The sequence below is a fragment of the Ovis aries genome, chromosome 1 (assembly GCF_016772045.2).
Source record: "Ovis aries strain OAR_USU_Benz2616 breed Rambouillet chromosome 1, ARS-UI_Ramb_v3.0, whole genome shotgun sequence".
Taxonomy (NCBI): Eukaryota; Metazoa; Chordata; class Mammalia; order Artiodactyla; family Bovidae; genus Ovis; species Ovis aries.
In genome coordinates this window covers 191,765,144-191,778,965 of record NC_056054.1, presented here as the reverse complement: position 1 = coordinate 191,778,965, position 13,822 = coordinate 191,765,144, and the positions used below count along the sequence as shown (strand labels likewise).

The window sequence follows — 13,822 nt, the reverse complement described above, 5'->3', positions numbered from 1 at the left end:
AACTGATTTTCCTCAGGAACCTGATATATGTCAGTTAAAGGAACGACTACAATGAAAATGATTATTATAGGGATTGAAAAATAGAAGAAAAAGCCATAATACCCCACGCAACCACTATTAACATTTTGGCTACAGCTGTTTGAAATAGGTTTATGTCTTTCTGTGGAATAAATCAGAACGAGAATCTTGACCATCTACTTTTAGTGGATTTAGTACTGATTTAGTAATGGAACCCTAAAGAAAAGGACAGATATGTTTAGAGAATATGTGAGGAACTTTTGGACCATATTTGAGTTTGTAATTATTTATAATGAGTTCATTGAAGCTCATATAGGTCTTATAACTTGAGAGAGTGGAATCCAGACTGACATAAGGCATCCAGGGAATCCTGTGCGCTCCCAGGAGCAGATGACAGCGGTAGTCATTGTCTCTCACTGGCAGAATCTTTCAAGATTGGGAATTTTGCTAGAAACAGCTGGAATGTAGCTAGATAAATTAAGGTGACTTTCAGAATTAGATAAATGGAGATGAAAGTTTTCTTGTATGCTTAAGTTCAGTTTGAGTATGTGAAGGAAATATTTTGAATAGTGACTCTTAGATAATTTTTGCCTTTATCCCTACCTTTGGATAGAGAGCACCAAGTCTTAAGACTTTCCCCCCAACTCACTTTGTATTATTTTTCAGAGTCAGCCTTAGATCTTTGCATTTGAGATCAAGCACATTGTTCATTAGTTCTTACAATTGATATATTTTCTTAATTGGGAGATTTCATGAGTTTTATGGCTAATTGAAACTTTCTTATCCTCCTGTGTTGCAGTTCGGCAAGAACAGGAATTAAGAAATGGAGGAGCAATAGATAAGAAACTAACTACCCTTGCAGATCTGTTCCGGCCACCCATTGATTTGATGCATAAAGGCAGTTTTGAAACAGTAAGTTGTTGGAGATTCTAAACCCAACCTGTGAATCCTTTTGCAGTTTTTAGTGGCATTTTTCTAAGAGCAAAAAAAAGTTTTCAACATATAGAGAAATTAGTGTCTTAATGAGATATCTAGAAAGTTACATTGATTTATGTTTCTACCACCAGTATATGATATTACCTAATAAAATCACTTTATTGTGTGGCATCATTTTAGAATCTGCCATTTTTTTTAATTTATTTTTTTAATCTTTTAAAGTTTATATGTCTTTGACTACTATTGGGAATAGTCTCTGTGTGTTTTGGCCATTTGTGAATTGTTTATAGTTACCTTTTACTCATTTTTATAAGGATCCAGGTATGTTTGAAAAGAGTATCTCTAGTTGCAAAATATGTTCTCCTTCAGTTCTTGGTTTTAATTTAGCTGAAACCAAAGGAAAACCTTCTGGAGCAGGTTTATTTGATTGTCTGCTAAATTATAAGCTCAATGAGGGCAGGGGAACCATGTTTCTTTTTATTATGGTAATCCTTTTGATCCAGTCTCTAGCGTTTAATAGGAACATGATGTTTGTTAAATGAAAGAGTTTAGTTGGGATTTTAAATATTCTTCTGTGGGTGTTCAAACAGCTTGATTTTGTGTGTTGACTGGCGTGTTAATGCTCTGTTGAATCAGAAGAGCATTTCTATAGCTGTGTATCACTTAAATTTCAGGTAAGTCTATTAGGATAAAGTAGGGCAAACACTTAACTACAAAAATGACATTAGTAGCTACATATTTGGAAGTGAATTATGATTGTGTTTTTAAAAACATTTTGCCCTTTAACGTAACACTTACACTAGCCTAAGTGAAATATTTAGGTTAAGAAATTTATTATAAGCTACTGCTTTCTGCATTCTTTAATTTTCTGAATTATAAAACCTGAAGGTGTTTGGCTGCATGTAACAAAATCCAAATAATGGAGGTTTGATCAGATGTGTTTCTTTTTGTTGTGTAAATAAAGTTCAGGGAGTCTGATGTCAGGTTATCAGCTCAAAAATGTCAGGTTAGATGTCTCCAGTTTTCTTCATCTTTCGCTCATGATCTTTAACATGGCAACTGCCTATCCTTTCTAATAACCATTAATGGAGAATAAGATAATATGTAAGAAAGAAAAAGGATCTGAGTTTGTTTTGATGTGCTTTCTATTTTCATTAGCTTCTGTGTTGCTCAGGGGCTTAGTGAAGTAACTCTGAACTTGACTTAATTTGGACACTTTGGCCTCATAAAAAGCAGTTAGTCTGCTGCTTGTTCATTAAGGGAAGATGTGAATCTTTCAATATTGTCATCTGGAGTTTTTTCAATTTGTTGTATCACCTTTTATTCTTTGTATTTTGTGACCTATGTTTTCAACTGTATTTTTTCACTGATAATACTCAACTTTATCATTTACAACTCTTTAAATGATATAAATATTCCCAGAAAAAGTAGGCATTTCATTATGATTAATGATATATCCATTAGTTTTATAAAAATTAGAGAAGCAATATGCAAAATTAAGTTGCTGAAACTTAAGAGAGATGAATGTTAAAAATTAAAGGAATGATGAGGTTGCAAAGATTCGAACACGACCAAGTGACTTTCACTTTCTTTGGTTGCTCAGGCAGGACCCATAGGTTTGGATTAGATGTAGATCTGAGCTACAGTTTTACAAGTTTAGAAACTAGACTTTGTTGTTTCTTAGTGTAACTAGAGGTGGACCATGTTCAAGGGTTCTGCCTCATGCCTGTGAAGTTCATTCAGTATTTAACAAGGCCTCCTATTGTAAGGCCTTGTTCTAGGGGATGGCTATTATATTTATTGGAATAAAGATTTAACTCCATGTGAGAGAGACCAGGAATGAAACAATAGCTTAAACAAGATAGAGGTCCATGCTTTTAGGATGGTTCTACTCTATGAATTTACTAGGGATGCAGCTTTTCCTGTCCTCTTCTGCTGTTCCTTAGGCCTTGCTTGCCCTTGTCTGCATGATGCAAGGTGGCTAACCACCATCTTTGCTTTTCAGTTAGCATGAAGGAGGGAAGTGACTGAGAAGGGTACACCTTTTCCATTTAAAGGAACAACTTAGAAGTCACACACATCACTTCTCACATTCCATTGATCAGAACTTAGCAATGTGGCTACACCTAGTTGCAAAGGATACTAGGAAATTAAGATGCTTAGCTGAAAGTTGGAAATTCTGTTACTAAGGTGAAGGGAAAAATGGGTATTTGTTATCTGTAAGCAGCTTCTGCCATAGGAAGGTAGTGGTGAACAAATTATACGAAGTCCTTTGACATCAAAAAGTTTATAATCTGTAGGGAGAAACAGACTAAACAAAAACCAAAAACAATATCTATATAACATATTTAGTATATATATATGTTTTATGTATGTTTGACACACAAAAATTTCAGGTTACAGTAGTTGCTGGGAGAAAGTATAAAATAGAGTAAGGGAAGGAGAGAGAGGACTCGTGTTTGGGGACAAAGTGAGAGAATGTAAACCATAGAAGGATCTTAGGGAAGAGTAGAAAAACAGTTAAGTGTAAAGATACTAGTGTTGGAAAGAGTTCAGGCATATTTTTGGTATAGCCAAGGAAATTCATGTAGCTGGAGTTGAGTGAACAAGGCACTTAGGGTGAGTTATCTGACCTGGGGAAGGAAATATTTCTTATGTTTTCCTCTTTCCCTCTTAGCATGTAAGTTTCTTCTTTCCCCTTTAGCATGAATACAGGGATTTTGTTTTATTTACTGTTCTGTGTCCATGGTGCATAGAAGGGTATCTGGCACACAATTGCCCTCCATAAATTATCTAGTGGTATAATCTAGAGTATATTGTACAGAAAGAATCAGAACAATTTCCATAAAGTATTTCTTGTTTTCATAACAAATGCATATTTATTTGTAAAATTGCCATTCAGTTGGACATCCAGTTGGTTCTTCTAAAAGTACTTTAATTTCCAAAGTGCTTGCTATAAATGCAAATTAAAATATTTTAATTAAAATGTAAAGAACTGACTCAGTAACAAAATACATAAGATAAAGTTTTTCTAGATAAACTTTATACATAGCTTATATTTTTATTCAAATTAAGCAAAATTTAGAGAAAAATTAAAAACCAACAAGGAGGGACTTCCCTGGTGGTCCAGTGGTTAGGACTGCACTGCCAGTGTAGGTGTGGGTTTGATCCCTGCTTGGGGAACTAAGATTCCATATGCCATGAGGCACAGCCAAAAAAAAGCAACAAGGAAAAATAATAGTTTCCATTTCCATAAGAAAGTATAGTGCATATTTTAGTATATTTTGTTTTCAACTTTATGCATATATATTTATTGAAATAGATTAAGTTTTCCTCTATATCCTCTTTACGTACTTTTCCAACAGTGTAGGAGGGTTCCCTTACAGCCTCTCCAGCATTTGTTTTTTGTAGATTTATTTATTGATGGCCATCCTGACTGGTGTGAGGTGACACCTCATTGTAGTTTTGATTTTTGATTTGCATTAAAAGTAATTTCTTAACATCTTTCAGTTGCTTTTGCTTATATAAGGCTTCTCCCATTGTAAGCTTTGTGCAGGAAGGGATTTTTTGGTTTGGTAACTGCTATAACTCCAGCATCTATAGCTCTACCTGAAACATGGTAGATACTCAAATGTCTGTTGAATGAATGAATTTGAATGAATGAAAGCATGACTGTGAATAGATGAATTTTTAAAAACAGTAGCAGATAGCTCTCATTGTTTTTGAACTCTGCCTTTTAAAAATTTTTCAGTGTTACGTGGGGTTTTTTTGTTTGTTTTTTGGGGTTTTTTTTTGGTCAGTGTTGCAGTTAAGGCAGACTTAGTAAATTTACCTTATAGGGATGTGTACTATTTAGTCTGTCCCTCTAGAATGTTTTTTCTTTCTTCTCAAATACTTTTCTTCAGTTAAAGCAGTATAATTACTCACTTACCACCCATTTTTTAAATCCACATGCTTGCTATAGGCAAGGGATTAAGTGGAATACTATCACTTCCTAGAAGCAAGGAGTTATTAGATTTTATATACTTAAAAATAAGCTTTTGACCGGTTAATTGTAGCTTTCTGGCTCATTATAAAGCTACTTCCTTTTAGAACTTAGATTTTCACCTTTGGAATCAGTAATGAATATTATAAAATTATTTTCTCTGGAAGATGTGTATAGAAAAGGAGAATAACAATTTTTTAAGATTGTGTAAACCTGCTTATTAAACAGAAGATAGTCTTACGTTTTCCAATACCTCCGAAATGATACATGTTCTTCAGTTATTATTAATCTGAGTTTTAGCTGATTCTTAAGACTTTCCCATGTCACACTGATTTGGGGAAAAAATATATTGTTTCTCTGACAAAATCATTTAAAAGCTATGACTTCCATGTCATTGTTTCTATAAGAGGGTTTGAGGTAGCTTTTGCTCATTTGCTTTTCTTCCATCCTTTTCCAGTTCAGTAATATTTCTTAGATCAATGTTGTGATAAGGCAATGTAAGGGAAAAAAAAGTACACACTCATAACTGATACTTGTGCTGTAAATTGGAGAGTCTTTTGGAGATCATTCTGAAACATCCTTTCATCTGTAGTTTCAGTTTTTAAACACACACCTAGGAAAACAACCCTGAGAGAAAAAATCCTCAGCAGCTTCTAGTCAAAGATTCATAGAGTGAATCTATAAAATGCCATGTGCCTAATAATTGAGATGAATATGATATTTGGAAATGTATGTAAAATGATGTTGAAAAAAATAACAAACTAATACACACATACTGGTTACAGTTATTAAAAAGAAGAGGTATATTTTTGGATAGGGATTAGTAGAGAAAGCACAATAGAATCGTACCCTTGTTTGTGGAATCTTTTTCAGGTGAAGAGGTTTACATGTTTACCAGTGCAATAAAATGCAGCCACTCTAATAAATAACAATGGATAAAAGGAAAACAGTTCATTTAAATTAGAAAAATGCTTGCAAATGGACTGTATAATGTATATACATGTATATATAAGCAAAAATGTAATTAATGTTTATACACAGAAAACTCTAGGTGTCATACTTGAGCAAAAAAACTTAGTATTTACATGGAAAGAAGATAACTTCTGAATTCTGAAACACACCTGTTACCAAGTAGAAACTTTCTAATAATTGTTATGTAACTTTATTCTTACAGGCCAAAGAGTGTGGCCAAATGCAAAATAAGTGGCTGATGATAAACATTCAAAATGTACAAGACTTTGCATGCCAGTGCCTCAACCGTGATGTATGGAGCAACGAAGCTGTGAAGAATATTATCCGGGAACATTTCATTTTCTGGCAGGTGGGGAGAGTTAATCAAACATTTTATAGCATTTTACTTTGGTAGTATGTGGTGTCTAGGAGGAGGAAGTAGGTTATAAGCTAAAAAAAAAACCAGCTGAATTGAATTATTACATATGAAAACATAAAGCCACCCATAATGGGTAAGATAGTAAAGACAAAAGAAAATTAGAGCATCAGTGAAGGGAAGGAGGAAAAAACGGAAGCAAGCCAAAAAAAAAAAGAACCAAGCCATATAACCATATAGTACGCATACTTCAGAAGAATTTTAACATCATTTTTTAACCATCTTGATAAGAGTGTATAGCTGTACTGTTTAACAGAAATGTAATATGATTAAAATTTTATTGTAGCCACATTTTTAAAAGTCAAAAGAAACAGGTAATTGATTTTAATATATTTTAAAAATCAGTATCTGTGATATAAAACTAATGTTAAAATATTGATTGAGGCATTTGGGTTGTGGGTTTGTTTTTTTGGGGGGGTGTTAAGTTTTCAGGATCTAGTATGTATTTTACATTTATAGTATAGCAGTTAGGATTAGTCACATTTCAAATGCTTCAGTAGCGCATGTTCTGGGGGCTACTATAATTGATAGTGCAGATGTAGAAGATTTGAAGGAATTGAGAAACTTTTGTTTAATATGTTGATTTTAGCTTGAGTTTGGTAATCTTTAACTGTATGTCCTTAAATTTGTCACTTAGTCTTTCTGGCTCTGGTTTCTTTTTATATAAATTACCATGCTAACAGTAGGTGATCTTGTTCTAGCACGGATTCAATCTCTGGTCAGGGAATTAAGATCCTGCATGCTGTGCAATGCAGCAAAAAAAATTTTTATAAAAAATAAAAACTTCTGAATTAATTTTTTCCCCACTCTAAGATATGCTGTTAATGTTAGTAATTTGCCAGTTCATTCTTTACAGGCCCCTGAATTCAGTAAGTTTTTTTCTGAACAGTAACCTTTTATTCAGCAACTATTGATTGAGCATCTGTTTGCCTAGAGGTATGCTGGGCACTTGAGTTGATAATCTTAACATATTGTGATTTATTAAGATATGTGTAGTTGAGAATCAGAAGTGACATAGATGGACAGGTGACTTGAAAAGGAAGAACTGGGTCAAGGAGGAAGGATGGATTGCTGTATTTCTGTAAGGGTCAGAAGTGACTCTGAAGGCAGGAAGTGAAGAGTTCACATTAGGTGACCTTCATTTTCTCTGTAGGCAATGAGAGCCTAATATGCCAAAGGTGTTTTTGGAGAATTAATAGCTGTTGGTATATAACAAGGTACTTTTTTAAGAGGCTGATTTTTTTTTTTAATATGTATAATGACTTAACAGGTCTATCACGACAGTGAGGAAGGTCAGAGATACATACAGTTTTATAAGCTAGGGGATTTCCCCTATGTTTCCATCTTGGATCCACGGACAGGTAAGGTGTATTTCAGCTTACGGCCTTTAACCTATCGTGTATCTTTCAATTACCTAAATAATCTTCAATTTTATCTTGGGTCCAGTTTCAAGATTGTCTGTAGTAATGTATATGAAAGGTTCTTGTTCATGTGCCTCTGAATTACTTAAAAATCTATTGATGTGTGTATTTAGGGAGTTTGTTAGGAAACAACTTTGGGAGATGGTACTATTTTAAATTTGCAGTTCTGTTCTTTCAAAGAATAACGGTTTATCTTATCATTTTTAAGGATCCCCTTAGGTCATTTATTTAAGACTGTTCAGATACTCATTGTAATCCCACCAGAGAAGCAGAGGGTAGAGCTAATTTCATTATTAATTGATTGAGTTTTGTATATATATTGCTTTGTCTGAATCTCTTCTTCCTAAATAGCAATAAATGATACCAGCAGATAACGTAGTTGTTCTGTCATGAAGGCTGGGAATCTCTTAGGTTCGTTATAATTAATGTATCTTCTAGGTTATGAAGACACTGTAACTTAAGTGGTGATGGGTGGGGATATGTTCCCAGTAAATTTTAATTGTGGTATGCTGAAAGAAATACTTAGTGAGAATTCAGAAAGGATGTTGGTTTTATTATATTTCTATATCCTGGTTTTTAATCTTTAGGTCAGAAGCTTGTAGAGTGGCACCAGTTAGATGTATCTTCTTTCTTGGACCAAGTAACGGGATTTCTGGGAGAACATGGGCAATTGGATGGACTTTCTAGCAGTCCCCCCAAAAAATGTGCCCGTTCAGTAAGTATGACTGAGAGGTGGTGATGGGCAATTAAATATAATTGTATAGCAGTGCCTTGTGTAAAATGTTTGAGGTTAAGATGGTAAAGATAATAATGTAAGTGGCAGACAGTTAAAATATGTGGCTGTACAGCATCTTACATTTTGATAGTTTCCCGCATAAGGGTTCTTTCTTCTCAGTGAAATTGCAAGATTCATATTTCCACTCTCACTTGCCGCCAGGGTCAGGCATGGGACCTAAGGCCTGGATTTAGAACTGAACAATGTGAATGTGTAACACTGAGCAGGGCAGCTCAACCTGTGAGCCCAGTAACAGAGAAACCCACGTTTTGAGAGGCAGTACTGTTTGGACTGTTGGAATCCATGTCTGAGCAGCAGCAGAAATGATATTTTTGCTAGAACATCTCTCATGGTGTAGTTGGGCATTATTTCTGATTACATAGCTTTAGGCCCTAGCTCTCAGGCCCACCCAAAGATTATTTCTATATTTAGTTCTATAATATGCTATTACTAGGCAGACCTACTTGATAATTGATAGCAAAATTAGTTTTAAGTAAGAGACCTTCAAAGTTGTGGGAATCTTTCATTGATTATAGGAACTATTTGGGTTTGATGGCAGTGAGGATGGAATTAATTATAGAGAATCTGACTTTAGTAGTCTAGTACCATGCAGTAATGAAACAGTTCCTTAAATTATTACTGAAAGTAAAGTGCACATTTAAGGAGAGGCTATGAATACTTGCCAAGGGTTTGTATAGAATTCATTTTTCCTCCTCCATTACTCATGAATTTTACTTAAGTAGAATTCTTTTTTAAGACATTAAAAAATCGAGGAAGTTTCTGTGACTTCGCTGAGAGGGTTTTCTCATCTTTTGCAATCATAGGCTGAAATTGTCAAAATCCAGAGCCTGAGCTTTCGAGTTGCTGAATTACAACATAAATTTGGTTTAATATTTCACCAGATGTCTTATAAAAGTTAAGGAACTTGGTAGGGAAAAGAGTGGGGCCATAAAATTGGACAGTTACATAGGGCTTATTTAGGTGACTAGTACCTCAGACCCCCACTTCTGAACTAAATAATTCTCTGACTTAAATTCTGATCAACTCTGTACAAGAGAAACTGCAACACATAATAGCTTAAACAAGGAAGACATCTTTTCTCAATAAGAAGTTCAGAGGGAAGCAATCTAGGACTTTACTGCTGTGGATGTCATCAAGGAACCAGGTTGTTTCTCGTTTTTTCCCCCCCACTTCCATCCTTAGTCTTGGCTTTTGTCCTCATGATTATGGTATAGATGCTGTGCTCCCAATATCACAGTCTAATGGACAAGGAGAAAAGAGGTAATATCTTTATTACGAAGATAAACAGCCACAGATAAAGAATTCTGCTTATTTTTGCTGGACACAGTTGCTTGGAGACCGTTGAGGTACCTTTTAATAAGGAAGCAAAGATGCTAGTTATGTCTATAAAAGGAAGCATGCCCCACTAAAAAACTCCATTTACCAGTTTCCCTTGCAGCTAAAAAAAAATTGTGGAATGGAACTAAAGCATCACTTACAGAGAAAGTAAATAACTAAGTGCCTGTATTAAAAAAGAAAGCCTCAAATTAATGACTTAAGTTTCTATCTTAAATGAAATGAAAAAGGACCCACACAGAAAAAAATTAAATCAAACCCAAACTATGCAGAAAGAAAAGGGGAAAGAACAAAGATCAACCAGTAACTTAGAAAACAAAAGAAAAAATTAAATGAAACCAGAAGCTTGTTTTTTAGAAAGTCAATAAAATTGGTAAGCCTCTAGTCAGATGGTCAGGGGAAAAAAGCCACAAATTACCAATTACAGGATTGGGAGAGGAGCCATCCATATAGATATTACAGTTATTGAAGAAATAATAAGTAATACAGTGAATAACTTTATGTCAAATACTTGACCCTTTAGGTAAAAAGGACAGATTCCTAAGAAGACACAACCTGCTAAAGCTCATTAAAGGCAAAACAGATACCTGAATAGTCCTATTAATATATCTATCAATTAAATTGAATTTGTAGTTTAAAACTTCCACAAAGAAAACTATACCCAGGTGGCTTCCCTGGTAAATGTCTTTAATTTTTAAGGAAGAAATAATGCTAATTCTACACAAACTCTTCCAGGAAACCAAAGGGGAAGAAATACTGCCTAGTTCATTGTGAGGCCAGCATTAACTTGATATCAAAACCAAAACCAAAAACTGAGCTTTGTTTTACAAGGAAAACAAAAGACAAAGAAATTAAACCAATAACCCTTATTAACAGGGATACAAAAATTCTTAACAAAATTTTCATAAATGAGTCTGATTTATAAAAAAGCAGTGTATTCTAACTAAGCAGTTTATAAAAAAGCAGTGCATCCTGACCAAGTGGGTTTTAGCTCAGGAATACAAAGTTGGTTTAATGTTAGACAACCAACCAATGGAGTTCACTAAAAAAGAAAACCATATTATCTGCCTCAAGTACAAAGTTAAATAGAAGTAGGATCTTGTAAGTTAGGAATCAGAGGAGAATAAATGTTGAATAGGAAGCCAGCAGTATCTACTACGGTGGCAGTCTTTAAAATCAAGCTGCATGCTGTGTAATATCATTATTTTAAACCTACAGTTCACTTAAGCCATTGCTGGTCACATGGGTACATCTACTTGCCTTTTAATTTATTTATATATATATACTTGGTGCTAAATTAGCCTTAGTGAAAGTGAGTGAAAGTGAGCTCGCTCAGTCATGTCCGACTCTTTGTGACGCGTGGACTAAGTCTCTTCAGTGTCCAACTCTGTGCAACCCCATAGACGGCAGCCCACCAGGCTTCCCCATCCCTGGGATTCTCCAGGCAAGAACACTGGAGTGGGTTGCCATTTCCTTCTCCAATGCTTGAAAGTGAAAAGTGAAAGTGAAGTCGCTCAGTCGTGTCCACCCCCCAGTGACCCCATGGACTGCAGCCTTCCAGGCTCCTCCGTCCATGGGATTTTCCAGGCAAGAGTACTGGAGTGGGGTGCCATTTACTTCTCCAGGGGATCTTCCCAACCCAGGAATCGAACCCAGGTCTCCTGCATTGCAGGCAGATGCTTTACCCTCTAAGCCACCAGGAAAGTCCAATTTACATATATTTTTTGGTGCTAAATTAGCCTTAAGTAAGTAAGTAAAGTTGCTCAGTCTTGTCCGACTCTTTGCGACCCCATGGACTGTAGCCTACCAGGCTCCTCCCTCCATGGGATTCTCCAGGCAAGAGTACTGGAGTGGGTTGCCATTTCCTTCTCCAGAGGATCTTTCCAACCCAGGGATCGAACCCGGGTCTCCTGCATTCCAGGCAGACACTTTAACCTCTGAGCCACCAGGGAAGCCCCAAATTAGCCTTAAGTTGCCTTAAAATTTTTAAAAAATATTTTTTTATGTTATTGGCAGGTAGGGTAAGCCAAATTGAAACTCCTTTAGTTTTTTGTTAGCAACCTGAACTTTTTATTGTGGAAAATTTTAGAACAGAAGGAGTTTATTGAGCTTCTGTGTGTCCATTAACTAATTTCAGTCATTAACAACTTGTGGTGAGTCTTGTTTCAGCTATACCCCGTCCTTTGAAGCAAATCTCAGGATTCATTGTTTTATTTATTATTAATTCTTTGGCATGTATTTTTAAAAGATAAAAGATTCTTTTTATTTTTAGAAATAATCACAGTATCCCTAACACATCTGCAGAAAATTAACTGTAGTTCCTTTATATCATAAAATATCCAGTGTTCAGCTTTTGACTACCATAAAAAATCTTTTTGTATAGTTTGGATTCACTCTAGTAATGCCTGTTTTGCGACTCAACAAGTTTAGTGAAATCTGTGACAGTAGGACTTTTCCACGGGGAGGACTGTTGAAAGTCGCTTTTCGTGGTCGGTCACAATCAGAACCTTCACTGAAATTAAGTTTGGAAAAATGTAGTTGTTTTTTCACATTTTTTATACAGTATTTTGTTTTGTTTGAATGTTAAAGGTCTGACTGTTAGATTTTTTTGTAAAATGATCATTACTAAGTTATTTATTTACTGATAGCCTTCTGTGTGCCAAAGCAGTGCTGGTTAGTGAGCAAGATAGACATCTTTCTTTGTGCTTAGTCATGTTAAAGACTAATGTTTTGACTTTTATATTTAAAACCTTAATTCCTTCTGGGCAAGGAATAAGTTGTTTTCTTGATTTTATTCACTTTGATTTCCCCCACCCCACATCCTGCCAAGTCCTGTGCTTGCAATCATTGTGCCAGATGGTGTGACAGTTTTTATTTTTGTGTTTAAAATGGCATTCCAACTTGGCTGTTTAAGACAAAGTTGTTGCCCTCAAATAGCTTAAAATTTAGTAGAAGAGATATATCCAGCAGACAATAATAATGGCAAGCTGACTGTTTGATTTCCCATGCCCTATTTGACTTGATTATTTTTTTGGTTTAACTGTTTTCTTTTTCTTTCTACCTATGTTGTATGACTGCATCTTACAGGAGAGCCTTATAGATGCAAGTGAAGACAGTCAGCTAGAAGCTGCCATCAGAGCCTCCTTACAAGAGACACATTTTGATTCCACACAGACAAAACAGGATAGCCGCTCAGATGAAGAATCTGAATCTGAACTTTTTTCTGGCAGTGAGGAGTTCATATCTGTTTGTGGCTCTGATGAAGAGGAGGAGATAGAGAATCTTGCCAAGTCTAGAAAGTCTCCCCACAAAGATTTGGGGCATAGAAAAGAGGAGAACAGAAGGTCAATGACTGAGCCCCCTGCCAGAACTGAGCCTGGAACAGCCACAAACCACCAAGGATTGCCAGTCATGGATTCAGAAATATTGGAGATGTCACCTGAAAAATCAGATGGAATAGTAGAGGGCATTGATGTAAATGGTGGGTCACATTTTAAACTTCCTTTACTTAAAACTTTAATATTACTGAAGAGAATTATTTGTTTAAATTAGTGTTCTGTCACACAGCTATATATATATTTTTTAACCCTTTCTTTAGGACCAAAAGCACAGCTGATGTTGCGGTATCCAGATGGAAAAAGGGAACAAATCACTCTTCCAGAGCAAGCTAAACTACTAGTAAGTTATATCTAATTTTACTTGAAGCAGAAAAACTACTTGGTGTAATTTGCTTGATGATTCTTTGATATGGGTGTTGGTTTGGTCTCTAACTGGAAACTTCATTGTGGTGAATGTTTAATTCTCACTGCTTTATTTCCTCCCCACCTTATCTTGGGCATCTTGCATAGTCTGTTCTAGTCAAGGCTTCTCTGTTCCATAGCTGCTTGAAATAGAAACCCAACTGAAATTACTACCTGGAAAAGGAGTGAAGTTTGTTTAAAGAC

At 35.3% G+C, this 13,822-nt stretch overlaps 1 protein-coding gene across 1 annotated transcript in view; it reads left to right on the top strand.

The window, feature by feature from the left end:
- The window catches only part of UBXN7 (UBX domain protein 7), a 57,025-nt gene that overhangs the window by 33,892 nt on the left and 9,311 nt on the right, over positions 1-13,822 (top strand). The window contains exons 5-10 of the mRNA XM_004003007.4: positions 818-930; positions 6,114-6,260; positions 7,597-7,687; positions 8,335-8,462; positions 12,966-13,359; positions 13,477-13,556. Of these exons, the coding sequence (XP_004003056.1) occupies positions 818-930; positions 6,114-6,260; positions 7,597-7,687; positions 8,335-8,462; positions 12,966-13,359; positions 13,477-13,556 (953 nt within the window). The remainder of the gene's footprint in view (positions 1-817; positions 931-6,113; positions 6,261-7,596; positions 7,688-8,334; positions 8,463-12,965; positions 13,360-13,476; positions 13,557-13,822) is intronic.